This window comes from Notolepis coatsorum (genome assembly GCF_963971535.1).
Source record: "Notolepis coatsorum genome assembly, chromosome: 5".
In the NCBI taxonomy this organism is placed as follows: domain Eukaryota; kingdom Metazoa; phylum Chordata; class Actinopteri; order Aulopiformes; family Paralepididae; genus Notolepis; species Notolepis coatsorum.
The window spans coordinates 85,883,580-85,900,962 of record NC_140169.1 but is presented as its reverse complement, the minus strand read 5'-3'; the positions used below and the strand labels follow the sequence as shown (position 1 = coordinate 85,900,962).

The 17,383-nt window shown below is 41.7% G+C and overlaps 1 protein-coding gene across 1 annotated transcript in view; it reads right to left on the bottom strand.

Moving 5' to 3' along the window:
• The window catches only part of rcan2 (regulator of calcineurin 2), a gene marked incomplete at its 5' end in the record, with an annotated part of 149,659 nt that overhangs the window by 61,257 nt on the left and 71,019 nt on the right, over positions 1 to 17,383 (bottom strand). The window contains 2 exons of the mRNA XM_084313855.1: positions 1,480 to 1,654; positions 3,484 to 3,657. Coding sequence (XP_084169981.1) covers positions 1,480 to 1,654; positions 3,484 to 3,657 — 349 coding nt within the window. The remainder of the gene's footprint in view (positions 1 to 1,479; positions 1,655 to 3,483; positions 3,658 to 17,383) is intronic.

The window sequence follows — 17,383 nt, the reverse complement described above, 5'->3', positions numbered from 1 at the left end:
TGGCTATCATTGTTTGGTTTAAAAAGAAACGTATCCATAGATCTGGATGTTTCTTTTTGGTGAGCCACTTTCAAGTGAGACTCACGTCCACTGTGGCGCTTCAAGTCGTATTCTCCTCCATGCGCAATTGAAAACGAACTATGACACAAAACACAGAAAGCCTGCTGCGGATTTCCTGCCATCTGCCTCACCCAGTCATGTGTCGTTTGCCAGTCTTGGTTGTAACTGCAGGTCCGTTTCTTTTTACTGCTTTCCATCTTGAACTAGTTTGCTTGTAATGTTGTTGTGTTTTTTTGACCAATCAGATTTGCGATATGAGGTAGCGTCTCGACTCAGTCTCAGTCACGTCACAAGCAGGCAAGCAGCGCGCTAAAGTACTATAACCAATCAGAGCAATGTGTGTGGACAAGAGGCGGGTTGCTACGTTTACTGTCTGTAGGGAGGGGCTTTTAGACGCATGTTTTTTTTGGCTTCGAAAAGAGGGACATCCTCTCAATATAAGGGACGTGGGACATTTGGTAAAATGGTGGGACAGTACAACCAAAAGGGGGACACCTGGTCACCCTAGTGTGCACATCCCATATTAGTGATGAATATTAACCCAGATATGTAATGTGTGTGTAGGTGTGTTTGTGTGTGCATGACTGTGAGTATGTGACATATTCATAATTCCACTGTTGATCAGAGCTACTTGTCTTGAATGTGCATCATCAAACAACTTGCATAATTGTATTTGTTCTGAACCCTAGCCCTATTTCGTACTCACAAGAAAGTACTCTGTCAATCAACATCATCATTAGTGAGGTAAGTAACTAGGGCCAGGGTTCCAAAAATCTGAATGATCCCTTTGAAATACGACGCCATAAGCTCTCAGCCCTACAGTCTTTCACCTACAGGAGGTAGACATCTGTTTATGTCTGAGAAGAGAAGAGCGCTGGTTTGTAACAACTGTGTTTTGATGGCTGCTGTAGGCCCTGTTACATAACCTCATAGACTGACAGTTAAGCAGCAGATATATAAATAGAGGTCTACACTGTGTCATTGTGATGTTATATACAGTACAGGTTGAGGGTGGTTTATCTGAGCGAGAGAGAGAGAGAGAGAGAGAGAGAGAGAGAGAGAGAGAGAGAGAGAGAGAGGATAGAGGGAGAAAGAGAGAGAGAAGAACAAGACAGAGCGGGTGAAAGAAAGAGAGAAAAGGTACAACAAATATTGAGTGAAAGACATGGGGTACAGGCAGTGGAAAGAAAAATAAAGAAAGAACCAGTCACCCCACCAACAACCAACAAGTTCATCCACCAACAACCCACCCACTGACCAACCAACCAGTCAACTCACCAACAATCAACCAGTCAACCAACCCACCAACCATCCAACCATCCATCCAACCAACCAACCAACCAACCAACCAACCAACCAACCAACCAACCAACCAACCCACCAACCCACCAACCCACCAACCAACCAACCATGTCTCACCTGGTCCTAGCTTGGCCACGGCATAGAGCAGGTCGTAGTTGATGACGGCGGGTGTGGCCTCGTCAATCTGCTGCCAGCCAATAGGGGGAGAGCCTGGCGGAGAGATGAGGAACTGCTTGGAGGGCTGGGGAGGGGCCAAGTGGAGGTTATCACCATCTGGCGTCGGGTTCTGAACCTGAGGAGGGAGAGAGAGTTTAGTTTAGTTTATTTGACAATTATTAAAATACATTACATGTTACAACAAGTCATGCATCCTAAAATTATCAAGGATAGCACAAAAAAGTCACAGACTTATTTCCATTGTGGTCCTTGGTCTCAGCAGCACATGGTATTTACATAAACATGTATTACACATATTACCATCAGCCTACAGTATATTGCTAAAAATAGAATTAAAAAGCTAAATACAACATTATTAATAGAATATACAAATACAATATACAAAATTTACAGACACACTAAAACTACACTACATTAAAAACTAGAACCTTCCTTAGTTACTCTGGGACTGTTTGGTGATCAAAGGCAACTCATTCCACTCCTTTCCATTCCTTTGTGAGCAAATGAGCACTGTCCCATCTTTGTTCTACACCTTGGAGGATGCAGGTTTGCTATGCTAGATCTCGTTCTGTGGCTGTGTGATTCACTAACACTAGGAAAATAGTTACTAAAATATTTGGGGGCCCTGTTATTTATTATTTTGTGTACCATGTTGAGCCTAAGCTGGGCTACTCTGGCCTCAACTGGTATCCAGTTGAGCTCCTGAAAATGTCTCCTCCCAACATGATCACGAGGTCCTAGGCCCATCACAACCCTGATCAGCTTATTCTGTGACACCTGTAGTTTCTTCTTTAATGAAGCTGACAGTCCCTCAAACCAGGCTACACTAGCATAATCAAAATGACACTGCACCAAAGAGAGAGAGAGAGAGAGAGAGAGAGAGAGAGAGAGAGAGAGAGAGAGAGAGAGAGAGAGAGAGAGAGAGAGAGAGAGAGAGAGAGAGAGAATATCATGCATCATGGAAACTACCACATATAAAATACACACACACACACACACACACACACATTTGAAATATTCATTTGAATGCACAGACCATACAGTTAGTACAGTATGCCCATGCACACACACATACAAAGTTAGTACAGTATGCCCTTTATATTTTCATTATTTCTTTGTTGTTGAATAAACCAAATATGAGTTGATTCAACTAAACAGGAGTGATGGGCGCCCCAGTGGCAAACCACATAGCGCGCTCAGCCGCGACACGGCCGACCCGGGTTCGATTCCCGAACCCGTCGTTATTTGCTGAATGTCTTCCCCCACTCTGTCTCCCATTCCTCCTCTGTCTCTCCCTACTGGACTGCCCAGTAGAAATAAAGCGATAAAACGCCAAAAAAATAAATCTTTAAACAGGAGTGATGTCAACTTGATATGCAATACACACTCTCTCCAATTAGTTGGAGGTCAAGGTCAATGTAAAAGGCTACTTGAAAAATACCCAAATACCTTTTTCATTGAATAAAACAAATATATTTTGAATAGATTCCTACCTGTGCAAAGTAGAGTTTGAATAGATTGCTACAGTACCTGTGCAAAGTAGAGTTTGAATAGATTGCTACCTGTGCAAAGTAGAGTTTGAATAGATTGCTACCTGTGCAAAGTAGAGTTTGAATAGATTGCTACCTGTGCAAAGTAGAGTTTGAATAGATTCCTACCTGTGCGAAGTAGAGTTTGAATAGATTGCTACCTGTACGAAGTAAAGTTTGAATAGATTCCTACCTGTGCGAAGTAGTTTGAATAGATTCCTACCTGTGCGAAGTAGAGTTTGAATAGATTCCTACCTGTGCGAAGTAGAGTTTGAATAGATTGCTACCTGTGCGAAGTAGAGTTTGACTAGATTGCTACCTGTACGAAGTAGAGTTTGAATAGATTGCTACCTGTACGAAGTAGAGTTTGAATAGATTCCTACCTGTGCGAAGTAGAGTTTGAATAGATTCCTACCTGTGCGAAGTAGAGTTTGAGTTTCTTTCCTCTGAAGGGTGTTTCGTGCAGCTCTATCCGGGCGCTGGCCGCTGCTTTGGCGTTACTGAAGTTTATGCGAACGCGTCTGAAACTCTTGAACTGCTGGAACATCACTCTCTCATCGTAGGCCAGGAACAGGGCCTCAAACATCTCCTGGAAAACACAAACAGCAATGGAGAGGAGATGTAGTGCTGTGTTGATACAGTGAGTTTTAAAATGCATGTGTTGATACAGTGAGTTTTAAAATGCATGTGTTGATACAGTGAGTTTTAAAATGCATGTGTTGATACAGTGAGTTCTTAAATGCATGTGTTGATACAGTGAGTTTTTTAAATGCATGTGTTGATACAGTGAGTTTTTTAAATGCATGTGTTGATACAGTGAGTTCTTAAATGCATGTGTTGATACAGTGAGTTTTTTAAATGCATGTGTTGATACAGTGAGTTCTTAAATGCATGTGTTGATACAGTGAGTTTTTTAAATGCATGTGTTGATACAGTGAGTTCTTAAATGCATGGGTTGATACAGTGAGTTTTTTAAATGCATGTGTTGATACAGTGAGTTCTTAAATGCATGTGTTGATACAGTGAGTTTTTAAATGCATGTGTTGATACAGTGAGTTTTTAAATGCATGGGTTGATACAGTGAGTTTTTAAATGCATGGGTTGATACAGTGAGTTTTTTAAATGCATGTGTTGATACAGTGAGTTTTTAAATGCATGGGTTGATACAGTGAGTTTTTAAATGCATGGGTTGATACAGTGAGTTTTTAAATGCATGTGTTGATACAGTGAGTTTTTAAATGCATGGGTTGATACAGTGAGTTTTTTAAATGCATGGGTTGATACAGTGAGTTTTTAAATGCATGTGTTGATACAGTGAGTTTTTAAATGCATGGGTTGATACAGTGAGTTTTTAAATGCATGGGTTGATACAGTGAGTTTTTAAATGCATGGGTTGATACAGTGAGTTTTTAAATGCATGGGTTGATACAGTGAGTTTTTAAATGCATGGGTTGATACAGTGAGTTTTTAAATGCATGGGTTGATACAGTGAGTTTTTAAATGCATGGGTTGATACAGTGAGTTTTTAAAATGCATGGGTTGATACAGTGAGTTTTTAAATGCATGGGTTGATACAGTGAGTTTTTAAAATGTATTTTTTTTTTCCGAAGGAGGACATAGTGGCATCCTGCTGATTAAGGTGGTCAAGTTATACTTTATTATCCCACAATGGGATAATATAGGTACCGACACGCAACAATAAAACATTAAACATAAAAACCTATAAAAAAAAAAAAACCCACCCTCCCCTCCCTCACACTACATCTGTATTCTACCCTGTTAACCTTATGGGTTAACCTTCTATATTCGTTTATCCCCATAACCAGTACTCGAGTTGAAGGGGGATGCGGGGGGATGCCATAAAAACGGTCAATATCATCCCCCTTCTAAAACGGCCATCCCCCCTTCCCATCCCTTACATCAAAGTATCAGAATGTTTAATAAAAATGTCTGCGGCACTGGCCATCCTCGCGAAAATATCAGATGTTTAATAAAAAGAATAGCTTGGAGGTGAGTTGTTATAGACATCCTCACTGTATTCACCTCCAGTTCATTTTCCTCCATACATTTATTAAGCTCTGGAAATCCAGCCCATTTCTACTCCAGCGCTCGAGTTTCCTCGTGAACGCTTGTATTTTATCATTGAGCGACAGGATGGTTGTGTTTTCACCTTGTAGTGACAGATTAAGTCCATTCAGTTTAGCAAATATGCAAGACAAATATGCTAGCCCTGTTATCCGGTCGGGATCGGAAAGGTGGGCAGCGAGCTGGGACGCATTGTCAGAAACAAGCGCGCCTCATCCCGCAGCTCAAGCAGGTGTTGCGCGCCACTTGCATTATGTATACCTGTCAACCAACCCTCCCGTTTTTCTAATAATTTATGTAGGACAAAGGAAATCCATAGGCTGAATATGATTTATTATCATCATTTTAGGTCTATTATTTTACATTTTAAAGGCATTTCTTTTATCAGTTTAATGTATTTGAATTGTTTTTAACACACACACACACACACACACATGCACACACAATTTTAAAATAAGAAAGGTGTTTCAATATTGTTACTGTTTTGGTTGTTTTGTTGTTACCTGTTGGTCTAATATAGGGAATATCTGTATAAGTGCTATTTGTTTTTCCAAGCAGTTTCAATTAGCATTTGATGCCCTGTTAAAAAACAAAAATTTGAACTGCAATAAAATGATGATGGATCAATATTTTTCTCATTCTTTTCCTCCCTTTCTTTTTTAGAACGGGTTATTGTTTAATTTTCATAATGACTTAATTAATCACAATTGAAAATCAACCCTTAGATACCAGTTTTGATCATATACCAGTAACTGCTTTTTTAAATACACTATAATTAAATATTCTAGAAACACATTTGACTTTGTTGGATTGAACAAAATGGTAAATTGGGACTGTTAACCTACAAGACCATAGACTTCCATTACAACCACTTTTGACCCTACTGCAATGCTGCATGTCCCCCCCAAAATAGGAAATATATAAATTGTCCCCTCCAATAATAATTATGTGGTATCAAGAGTAGTGTATCTACTCCCACTCTGTAATTCTAGTTTCGAAATACTCCTAAAAGCTTAATTTGCGTATTAAAATCATTAAAATGTTCTACCGGGGGACGATGCCCCCAAACCCCCCTACTCTGCGTCCCCCCCAAACTTGTCATGAGATCTGCAGCCCTGACCATCCCCCCTGTTTTTTTTTCACAACTTGAGTACTGCCCATAATCCCAATGACAAATCCGCTACGGTTAGTCAAACTCACATTAATTTCCATTGGGATCATATAGATCCATGCAGACATCCCCCCCCCACACTCCCCCCATGACTTAATGAGTTAAACATCCCCTCTAGTCTTAAAATAACAAAAACAGTAAAGACAATAAAGTGAACCGAACGATTCTACAGCACATATGAAGTAGACAAGGCCCCAGGGTGTAAAAAATATACACATAGCTGCTCCACATCTATACACCATAAAACATAATCAAGCCACTAGTTTATTATACAGTCATTTGTTACGTGTTGCGTGTCGACAGCGGAGTGCTGTATGCAGTGATGCGTTCTTCATGGGACGGGGTTGCACGCAGTGCATCCAAAGTTTTGTGAGCAGAAGCGCGTGCACGCACACGCACGGATGTGCACGCACACGCACGGATGTGCACGGCACGCGCGTGCACACAGGAATGCGCTGCACTCGCCAACTCGCTATAAGTACCACCTGGGCTACTTTGCATATCAATAGTGCCGGTTGTCAGGTGTGTTAAATACGTTCTCAGATACATTCACACAGAACTTGTGAATGAAATGTGTTACATTCCATTCGTAGAGGCAATTAGGCACCGTCTTTAGTCTGTGCTTAAGCGAGGGAACATTTTGCGCACGCGCACGAGCCCTGGAGCGCGCGTGCACGTGGCAGCATTAGCGTGCGTGCAACCAGTGTTGATATGATGAACGCAACACTGGCTGTATGTACTCTGCCAGCGAGGATGCAGCACCGTGCCTATTAGTTTGTTTACTCGCCATATTGTCACAAAAGTAATAAATTGTCGAAATCATCAAAAGAAAAAAAAGTCTAGTGAGGTATTAAAAGTATTGGTTTGTAAAAGTTAGGGGAGCAGATGCGATGTGCAACCTCACTCCATGATACCGGCCCCGCCCTCATATATATCATACTTTATTTACACTTTTCAGAGGTTACCCCCCCCCCCCCCCCCAAAAGACTACTTTGTGCACCTTTAAGGACAACACAACGTGTTATTTAACTGTCTTTTTACATTTTTGAAAGTGTATATTCAAGTGCATTTCAATAAATTTGTTCACTTTGTTTTTTTTATAAATATTCTTGATGCATGTGAATGTATTTGGCAAATAAATCAGTTTCTATAAAAAAAAAAAAAAAAAAAAGCATTATTATTCTGTGTGAGAAAGACCCCAAACAAATATAAAAGGTTTCATATCTCAGGTAGTAAATACTAAAGAATGAATAATTCACACACAAGAGAGAGAGAGAGAGAGAGAGAGAGAGAGAGAGAGAGAGAGAGAGAGAGAGAGAGAGAGAGAGAGAGAGAGAGAGAGAGAGAGAGAGAGAGAGAGAGAGAGAGAGAGAGAGAGACACATACACACACACACACACGGGCGACAGTGGCTCTGGAGGTAGAGCAGTCGTCTGGTAATCCAGAAGTTCCCGGTTTGATTCCCGCTCCTCCTGGGCAGCGTGTCGAAGTGTCCTTGAGCAAGACGCTTAACCCCTAATTGCTCCTGATTGGTTGGCACCTTGCATGGTTGCCTCCGCCATCGGTGTGTGAATGTGTGAGTGAATAGGTCAAATGTAAGGAACAAATTGTAAAGCGCTTTGGATAAAAGTGCTATATAAAGCAGCCATTTACCATTTACACACACACAGATACACACACAGAGAGACACAGATACAGACAGACACACACACACACCGAGACACAGATACAGACAGACACACACACACACACACAGACACACATACAGACACACATACACACACACACACACACACACGCACACACACACATACAGACACACGCCTCCACCAGTTATTTATCAGAAGCAGACATTCTTCAGTGTTATTTTTTCCGTTATTAATAAAGTGCTTATCATAGAGAGGAGACACAGAGCAGCCTCAACACTGGCTCTGTATGTGTGTGTGTGTGTGTGTGTGTGTGTGTGTGTGTGTGTGTGTGTGTGTGTGTGTGTGTGTGTGTGTGTGTGTGTGTGTGTGTGTGTGTGTGAGAGAAACACAGGCAGAGAGAAAGGGACAGAGGAAGAGGGACAAGACATACACACCACACACACATACACACACACACACACACACACACACACACACACACACACACACACACACACACACACACACACACACACACACACACACATACACACACACACACACACACCACACCACACACACCCACAAATAGTGTGTGATTGTAATCTTGACAAATTTCCTGAAACACTGTAGGATGAGATAAAATCAGGTCTTATCTAGTCATCTCTATACACATACCGTAGGATGGAGGGGGGGGGGGGAGTGAGGGAGAGAGAGAGGGGGGAGACAAGGGAAGAGAGAGGGAGGGAGATGGAGAGAGAGAAATAGTGAGAGAGGGGGGGAGAAGGAAGAGAGAGGGGAGAAAGAGTCAGGGGGAGAGAGAAGAGAGAGAGGGAGATGGAGAGAGAGCAAGAGAGGGGGATGGGAGAGAGAGAGAAAAAAGAGAAGGGGGAGAGAGAAAGGGGTCTATTTTAAGTCATTAGAAGTTAGACAGCTGGTTATACTCTAGAGGTAGACAGTGTATACCTGCTAACACCCTGCCTAGACTCTAGGGCCTAGAGCACTGTGTTTAATGTTATTCTTTTCATTAAGAGGAATGCAATCATACGCTCCATATGCAATTAGTTTTATTTGTGTTCATGTTTGTTTGCTCATTTATTTGTTTGTTTGTACCGTCATTTACCAGCAACGCCCTGCTTCACACAATACTCCACATTTACATAGTACATACAAAGACACACAAGAATACCCTGAAGACTCTGGCAGGAGCACTCATTCAGGGGTACTACGACTATGCTTGCACCTCATGGTACCAAAGCACCTCAAAGGCGCTAAAAACAAAATTACAAACATCTCAAAACAAACTGGTCAGACTACTGCTTGACCTTACTCCTAGAACCCACCTCACCCCTGCACACTTTGACAACCTAGGATGGCTTAGAGTAGACGACAGAGTACAGCAACTTGCAATGGGCCTGGTCTACAAGATACACTACACGACCAAGGTACCCATGTACATGTCAAAATACTTCCCAAAGGTCAGTGAATACCACGATCACAACACCAGAGGGAGCTCCACAAATCATGTTAAACCCAGATTCGGCTCAAATAAGGGACTAAACACGTTTCGCAATTATGCCACATCAATGTGGAACGCCCTACCCAAAGCTGTAAAGGAATGTGGATCACTACCCACTTTCAACACCTCTCTCAAGGGACACCTACGGGAGACTGCAATTCAACACTGGCCCCTGTAAATATCCTAACCCAACCCCCTCCAATGTACAGTCATTTACCTAGTATGGTTTTGTCAATAGTCCAATGTACAATTTTGTTTGTTTGTACAGTGTCTCCCCCCCCCCCCCCTCAATGTACAGTTTTACTTGTTTATACAGTGTGCCCCCCCCCCCAACCACCTCCAATGTAAATGACCCAGTATGGTTGTCAATATCCCAATGTACCCAACCCCCCCCACCCAACCTCCTCCAATGTACAGTTTCTACGTCAAATGTATATACTCCCTTTTCTTGACTCCTTCTGTATCACAAACAGTACTGTATTTGCAAATCTGGTATGTCATAAATGTATAGATGTAGCAGTACTGACTATCTGTATGTCATGTATGTCATATATGTCCTGATGAATTGAAAATGGGGGACCCTGATGTAAACAAGACGAAAGTCTTTCTCTGGTCTGCATCCCCTTAACAATTGTGTGTATTGAGCTGTACTGTATTGTACCCATTCTGCAATCTGTTAATAAAGTTTTCAATCAATCAATCAATCAACACAGTACACTCACACACACACAAACGCGCGCACGCACACACTCACTCACTGATACACACACACACACACGTACGCACGCACACACACACACACACACACACACACACACACACACACACACACACACACACACACACACACACACACACACACACACACACACACACACACACACACACACACACACACACACACACACACACACACACACACACACACACACACGTTCTGTTGTCTGATGATGAGTGTATACAAATAGCTCCCTCTGTAAACCAATATTATCTGCTGCCTACTACTGCAGACACAAATAGACTGGCTGCTCATTGATTGAAGCTAAATATAGAACCATGCAACACAGAGAGGATTACCTAATCACCTAATACAGGATGATTGATATTCCTTGTCATACGCGCTCTGCCTCTCTCTCTCTCTCTCTCTCTCTCTCCTCTCTCTCTCTCTCTCTCTCTCTCTCTCTCTCTCTCTCTCTCTCTCTCTCTCTCTCTCTCTCTCTCTCTCTCTCTCTCTCTCTATATATATATCTTATCAGGTCAGGGTCAGTCCCCTGTTCTCTTCTTCTGTCCCTCCCTGTCATCTGTCATCACTGAGATCAGAAGAGAATAGAGTAGAATAATGTAATAGAATAGAATAGAACACATCAGAATAGAGCAGATCATAATAGAATGGAATAGAACAGAATATAATAGTATGTCCACAACCCGCCAATGGCTGCATTTCCACTGCCCCTATTTTGAGAGTCAGGAATATTCTTAATCTTAGTTGCCTCACATCCTATACAATTATTATTACTATTATTATTATTATTATTATTATTATTATTATTATTATTATTATTATTATTATTATTATTATTATTATTATTATTATTATTATTATTATTATTATTATTATTATTGTTATTATTATTATTATTATTATTATTATTATTATTATTATTATTATTATTATTATTATTATTATTATTATTATTATTATTATTATTATTATTATTATTATTATTATTATTATTATTATTATTATTATTATTATTATTATTATTATTATTATTATTATTATTATTATTATTATTATTATTATTATTATTATTATTATTATTATTATTATTATTATTATTATTATTATTATTATTATTATTATTATTATTATTATTATTATTATTATTATTATTATTATTATTATTATTATTATTATTATTATTATTATTATTATTATTATTATTATTATTATTATTATTATTATTATTATTATTATTATCATTATTATTATTATTATTATTATTATTTAGTATTAAAAATGCTGAGTAAATATTTTAAAAAAGGAGAAAAAAAAACGGGCAGACGTAAACCCAGCCTCCAGTTCTGATTATGTTTTGAACACCTTATATTATACCACACACACCGATGAACACAAATTGGACCTTGGCGCACGCCGTCAATCTTTTTTTAAGTAACGCAGGTCCTTGGCTGACGTCAACCTGTCTGCCACGCCTGACTGAGACACATCAGACAAGACATCGCTGTGATGGATCCCCCCCCCCCTGGTCTGCATCCTCTTAGCAGTTGTTTTGTTTTGTACCCATTCTGCAATCTGTTAATACAGTTTTCAATCAATCAATCAATCACAAACACACACTCACACACCACACATGCGCGCGCACACAAACCTCTCACACACACACACACAGACACACACACACACACACACACACACACACACACACACACACACACACACACACACACACACACACACACACACACACACACACACACACACACACACACACACACACACACACACACACACTCACACACACACAATACCCCCTCTGTGCTTTGTGGGTGGGCTTAGATTTAAGCCTCTGTGAAAACGTGTGTCACCGGTCAAAATAACCCCACTCCAGTCCATTCCTCCTTTATCCCATCTAGCTTCAGTCCATTCTTGATTTATCCCATCTAGATTCAGTCCATTCCTTAGTTATCCCATCTAGCTTTAGTCCATTCCTCATTTATCCCATCTAGCTTCAGTCCATTCCTCATTTATCCCATCTAGCTTCAGTCCATTCCTCATTTATCCCATCTTGCTTCAGTCCATTCCTCATTTATCCCATCTTGCTTCAGTCCATTCCTCATTTATCCCATCTAGCTTCAGTCCATTTCTCATTTATCCCATCTTGCTTCAGTCCATTCCTCATTTATCCCATCTAGCTTCAGTCCATTTCTCATTTATCCCATCTAGCTTCAGTCCATTCCTGATTGATCCCATCTAGCTTCAGTCCATTCCTGATTGATCCCATCTAGCTTCAGTCCATTTCTCATTTATCCCAGCTAGCTTCAGTCCATTCCTGATTTATCCCATCTAGATTCAGTCCATTCCTCATTTATCCCATCTAGCTTCATTCCATTCCCCATTTATCCCATCTAGCTTCATTCCATTCCTCATTTATCCCATCTTGCTTCAGTCCATTCCTCATTTATCCCATCTAGCTTCAGTCCATTCCTCATTTATCCCATCTAGCTTCAGTCCATTCCTCATTTATCCCATCTAGCTTCAGTCCATTTCTCATTTATCCCATCTAGCTTCAGTCCATTCCTAATTTATCCCATCTAGCTTCAGTCCATTCCTCATTCCCATCTAGCTTCAGTCCATTCCTCATTTATCCCATCTAGTTTCAGCCCATACCTCATTTATCCCATCTAGATTCAGTCCATTCCTCATTTATCCCACCTAGAACTACTGCCGGGTCAGTTTGTGTGTGTGTGTGTGTGTGTGTGTGTGTGTGTGTGTGTGTGTGTGTGTGTGTGTGTGTGGGGGGGGGGGGGGTATTTTGATATGTACATTCCTTTACAAATATGGACAGTGAGGTGAGGAGAAGGGAGGAGGAGAGATGGGGGGGGGGGGGGGGGGGGCACGGTACGGGCCTGCATGCTGCTGCATAGTTTTCTAAAAATACTCTTCTGTTATTCTCTCCCATTCCCTCTTTTTCTCTCTCTCTCTCTCTTCTCTCTCTCTCCCTCTCTCTCTCGCATTCTCTCTTCTCTTCCTCTTTCCATATTCTCTTTCTCCCTCTCATTATCTCCCTCTCTTCTCTCTCTCCTCTGTTCACTCTCTCTCCCTCTCTCTCTGTCTCTCTCTCTGTGTGTTGGTGTGCTGATCGATGGTTTAGGTCAGAGGGGCTGGGAGTCTCGCTGATAGTTAAGCATATCGCTGCATTCCATTACAGGTGGAATAATGCATGTTGTGGAGCAGGGGGATGCCTAAAAAAGGTCATTCTGTAGGAGAACCTGTGTGTGTGTGTGTGTGTGTGTGTGTGTGTGTGTGTGTGTGTGTGTGTGTGTGTGTGTGTGTGTGTGTGTGTGTGTGTGTGTGTGTGTGTGTGTGTGTGTGTGTGCGTGCCTGCCTGCGTGCCTGCGTGCGTGTGTGTGTGTGTGCAGGAGTCTGTGAGCATGCTATACCAGTATACCAGTGCGATCGCAAGAATCAGAGAATCAGAGCAAGAATCCTCATGCTCACATACAAAGCCATAAACGGTCTCGCCCCAGCCTACATAAAGGAACTCCTGGTCCAATCAGCCAGCTCCAGATCCCTCAGATCAAACAATCAAATCTGCCTTAAAATCCCTCACGCAAGACTGGTGACGAAGGGAAACCGGGCATTCGCAGTCGCAGCACCGGCACTCTGGAACAAGCTCCCACTAAACTTAAAATCTGCAAGCACTCTACGGACCTTTAAGGCCATGCTCAAAACACACCTTTTCGCCATAACATAAATCCATGAGCTCGTTTTTGTATTGTAGTATGACTGGTGTATTATGTCTGTCTGTTCTCTATCTGCTTGGTTGGCTTGCATGTATTTTTTCTGTTTTCGTATTGTTCCTGTCTTTCTGTTTTTCTTTTCCCCGGGCTGCGCCCCGGACCGATGTAACTATTGGTTGAGGGACGCAATATAGATAAATGTATCATATCATATCAATCAACAAATATTAAACCAAACCCTGCAATATTTGTGACAGCTTGCAAATTGGACGAATCCCCACAATATTGCCCTATAATAGTCAAGTTGCTCACAATTTCCTGGTTCTCAATGTCCATTTGGCCACTTACCTGTCTACAGTCGCGATAAGCGATAATCTCAATCGACTCATTTTCATGATCTCCCAAAATTTTCACACAAAAAAGTTGAGAAAAGAAACAAAAACAGAGAAAGATAAAAAACATAGAAACTGAAGCAAGGAGATGAGCAATGCGGTTCACGTTTAGTCCCCGACATACCACAAAGCGATTCGGGCAGTCCTTTGTGTCGGTGGCAATCAGTCTCCACAACCAGGCAGGGCCAGGACGGGCTAACTGCCGTGGACTGGAAGAGCTGGGTTGTGGACTGTAACCAATTAATTAATTAACATCATGATTGGACTTGTTTCTTTTTCTTTTCTTCTGTCGTATATTTATCTAAATAAAACCTGTAAATTAAACAATAGAAATTAAGCACATATATGAAATAGCAAAGAACTAGGTTCTTTTCTCTTAGAAAAATAGAGACGCACAGCCATGCCAAATCACCTGTTAGGTTAACCATACATTTGAGTCAACAAGAAGGCTGTTAACTGGCCTCAGTCTAAATGGTACCTTGAGATGTACGGAGGGGAAACACTGAATACAGGTCAGGGAAGGACAAATGTGGATAGCCTTCAAATAAGCTGAGACCAGCAGAAAAACGTGTTTGTGTAAGGTTTAGAAGAGATTTTATGACTACACAGCCCCACAGTTCAAAGGAAGGGTGATCGTTTCATACAGATGTACTGAGACCACAGGATGAAACCTCTTTCCCCACAACAAAGTGGGATGGAGGGCCGAATACTTTACTTTAAGTCAGGCCTGAAGGCCAGCCCCAGAGTTCTGTTTACTTTAGCTAAGCAGTCCAAACAGCCCATTATTTCAATCGATATGAGGGTCGCATTCAGGGACACTTGGGTAAATCATTCTAAAAGGAAACTAGTTCATATCCCCTCTGTAAGGTCACCTTGTAACGCTGTTTCGCAAGACCCAAATCACTGAGAGGGGAGACCTTCTAGCCAATAGGAAAGCAGGCTCTCTGGGGTGACGGCACTGGATGGCGCAAGGGCTGGGGGGGGTTCTCTCTTCTCTATAAAACCTACAGGTTGAATGATGGAGGTGAGACAGAGACACGGAGACACCGAGACGCAGAGAGACACGCAGGGAGAACGGAAAAGCAGAGACGGAGAATCCACCCCACCAGTTCGAGAATAAGAGACGCCACTAAGAAGCCCTCCGGGAAAAGCTGATTAGAGATAGAAAATAATTGATGCTGTGAACCAGATAATTTAAGCTGTTGGATATTCCAATAAAACAACGGTCAGAACCGTTTTCACCCGCAGCGCTGTCTCCGCCTCCACGTGATTTCCAAAGGACCACATTTGAATGAACTGTTACTTTAACGGGAAACACAACGAGCAGAGTAAGCTATTCCACTATACATTAGAGAAAGATCATATAGCTATAACATAGAATCATTGAGAAGATACATTAATCTGGCGCCGTGACTACCGGTCTGTACATCCGAACGGGACCCAGGACAAGGACAACAGAACTTCAAAAACTCTCAGAGCAGAGCAGCGACGCCTGACTACACCATCCTCGAGCAACAACAACCAGCAGAGGCCAAACGGTGAGTTGAAGATGTGTCTGTATTGTCGGGGTTTGTTTGGGCAGATTTCGAACAGGGGTAGAGAATGGTTGCATTGGCGCGATCGAATTAAAACGATTGAGCGCACGGCCGTATCGGCACTAATGAAATGAAGGGGATTGGCGCGATCGGGTTGGACAATAAAATAGTTCAGGTCGCGCACTGCTGAGGGGCTAGAGGATTGCGCCAGGTTAGGCGACAGATACTCTTGTTTAGAATCGTAGGTTCAATAGAATCGTAGGTTCAAATGCAATGACAATAACTGGAGACGTCTGGTTTGTACGTTGCTAAAGACAAATCGACGTCGTACGAATCCGTTTAGTTCTTACGGAACAAGAGCTCTGGAGCGCGTAAGGTAGTCCTCTTAAACCTCGGAAAAATTAGCACTTGTGCACTGGGGGGTTATAAAGATCTGCGCTTATGTTCGAACTAAAAAACTGCACTTAGAAGCGATGAGGCATTATATAAGGACTTTAGTATGTAACAATGTATATATGTTGTTTAGATGAAATAGGATGACACATGTATGGTATCATGGCTATAATCAAACGTACGTCATCATAACGCTAAACGTCGCGGATTACTATATTACAACCAATACGGAATAAAGCCGTTTTATACCCGGGAAGCTACTGCTATACAAAGCAGGGCTAATACATGCTAAGCTACGTTGCAAGCTAACGGGGAATGCTGGGGGTTACTAATGTTTAGTACGACTGTTGTGTTAAGATGACGGAACTTATAGCTTCATCCATGGTGGCTGAAAGAGTCTACCAAATGATGCTACATGATGTGCAAGGTTGACCAGTGCTAAGAATGATTATGTTGCTGAATGGAAATATGAGTGTAACTGTGTGGATGAGAGAGGATGTGTGTGAATGAGTCTGCTAGAGGTTATGGAGTGGATGCCGGTATTTTTTGTATTATTATGAACCAGCTGGTGGCCAAGGCTGCAACGGAGAAACCACACCCCTGTCCTGCCAGCATTAGCTGGCGCGACGGGACTAGCGTGTGGACGCTGTGTTGCGTTTTCGAGTGAATTGAATGAATGACATGTGAGATGGAACCTAGGAGATGTGTAATGTGCGTTGAAATTTTTCAAATCGGGGCTGTAGAAATTTAAAAGTAATGTAGTAAAGATCAAAGAAAACGGGGATTTTAGAGCTGGTGACGTCATAGGGAGCGTCGGAGCTTGGGGTGCGTTAGATTTGTAATACGGGGCTAGATCGGGAGCGTTATATTTAAAATACGGAGCCGGCCGGGGCCGGACTGGCGTACAAACGGGAAAATGATACTGTAAGGTTTATGAACGAATGCTTAATAAATTTAAAATTATGTTATAAAGTATGACTGGGTTGTGCAAAACGTCGCGATGTGTTGTGCTGCTCAAATCAACAGGATGGTGGGCCGTATAGGAAACGCTATTGTAAGGGGCTATGCTAAGCTAACTATGCTAAAAATGCTAAGCTAACTATGCTAAGC